Genomic DNA, 843 nt, shown 5'->3' with positions numbered 1-843 from the left:
ACAAAATAATGTTCCTTTTAGCAGCATCATATGACCCCTTTAAAAGATATTTCGTTTAAAGAATCTCTCTCCCCACCTTGCCGTGGTTTTGCTGTTTATACTGAAGCATTTCTTGGATGTAAAGGCTGAAGGTGAGGTAACTCTCGGCGAGATGATGGCTGAGCTCCTCGATGCTTAACAAATGTGGCTGCTCACTTAGCATTTCTCTGTAACAGCATTTACAAATTAACTTGTGCAGTTAGGACAAATTTAAACTTCTTTAATAAGGAAACAATCTTAGGATACAGCAAAGGCAAAATTATGAAACTGAGCAGTCTAAACACTTAGGGGACGGGGGTGCTGTTGAGACACGCAGAGATTATTCAAGACACATACCGCTCAACGACAGACGCCTCTGGATGCCACACTGTAGAGAACAGAGGAGCAAACAGTAAGAGCATAAGAGGTTCCTACAACAAACTGTGAATGTATGGCCCTCTTAATGGTAAAATGTTCATGCAATCTCAAAAATGTTCAATTCTCATAAAAAAAAAAAACATCATGATGATTCTGTGGAAAATATTAAATTAAGCTGAATCATAAATTGTGCATTTTAAATGGCCATTACGTTTGTATCCTCGGTCTAGTTTTGCGATCCCTCCTTGTTTCGTGACAACAGGGATGTTTTACAATAACAATGTCTCTTAAATTTGGGTCTATAAGGTTTTACAGGCTGTATTTATTTAATGAAAAATACAGTAAAAACAGTAATATTGTGAATAATTATTTCAATTTAAAATAACTGTTTTCTATTTGAATATATTTTAACATTTAATTTATTTCTGTGATGCAAAGCTGAATTTT

At 35.1% G+C, this 843-nt stretch overlaps 1 protein-coding gene across 1 annotated transcript in view; it reads right to left on the bottom strand.

Annotated features, from left to right (window-relative positions):
• Positions 1-420, bottom strand: part of LOC107580171 (protein FAM134A-like) — a 2233-nt gene extending 1813 nt beyond the window's left edge. The window contains exons 1-2 of the mRNA XM_016265909.1: positions 376-420; positions 77-206 (exon numbers count right to left, since the gene is read on the bottom strand). Of these exons, the coding sequence (XP_016121395.1) occupies positions 77-202 (126 nt within the window). The 5' untranslated portion in view covers positions 203-206; positions 376-420. The remainder of the gene's footprint in view (positions 1-76; positions 207-375) is intronic.
• Positions 421-843: the final 423 nt, after the last annotated feature.

Source organism: Sinocyclocheilus grahami, unplaced genomic scaffold, assembly GCF_001515645.1.
Source record: "Sinocyclocheilus grahami isolate Dianchi unplaced genomic scaffold, SAMN03320097.WGS_v1.1 scaffold26258.1, whole genome shotgun sequence".
Lineage (NCBI taxonomy): Eukaryota > Metazoa > Chordata > Actinopteri > Cypriniformes > Cyprinidae > Sinocyclocheilus > Sinocyclocheilus grahami.
This window is presented reverse-complemented; position numbering and strand designations above follow the sequence as displayed.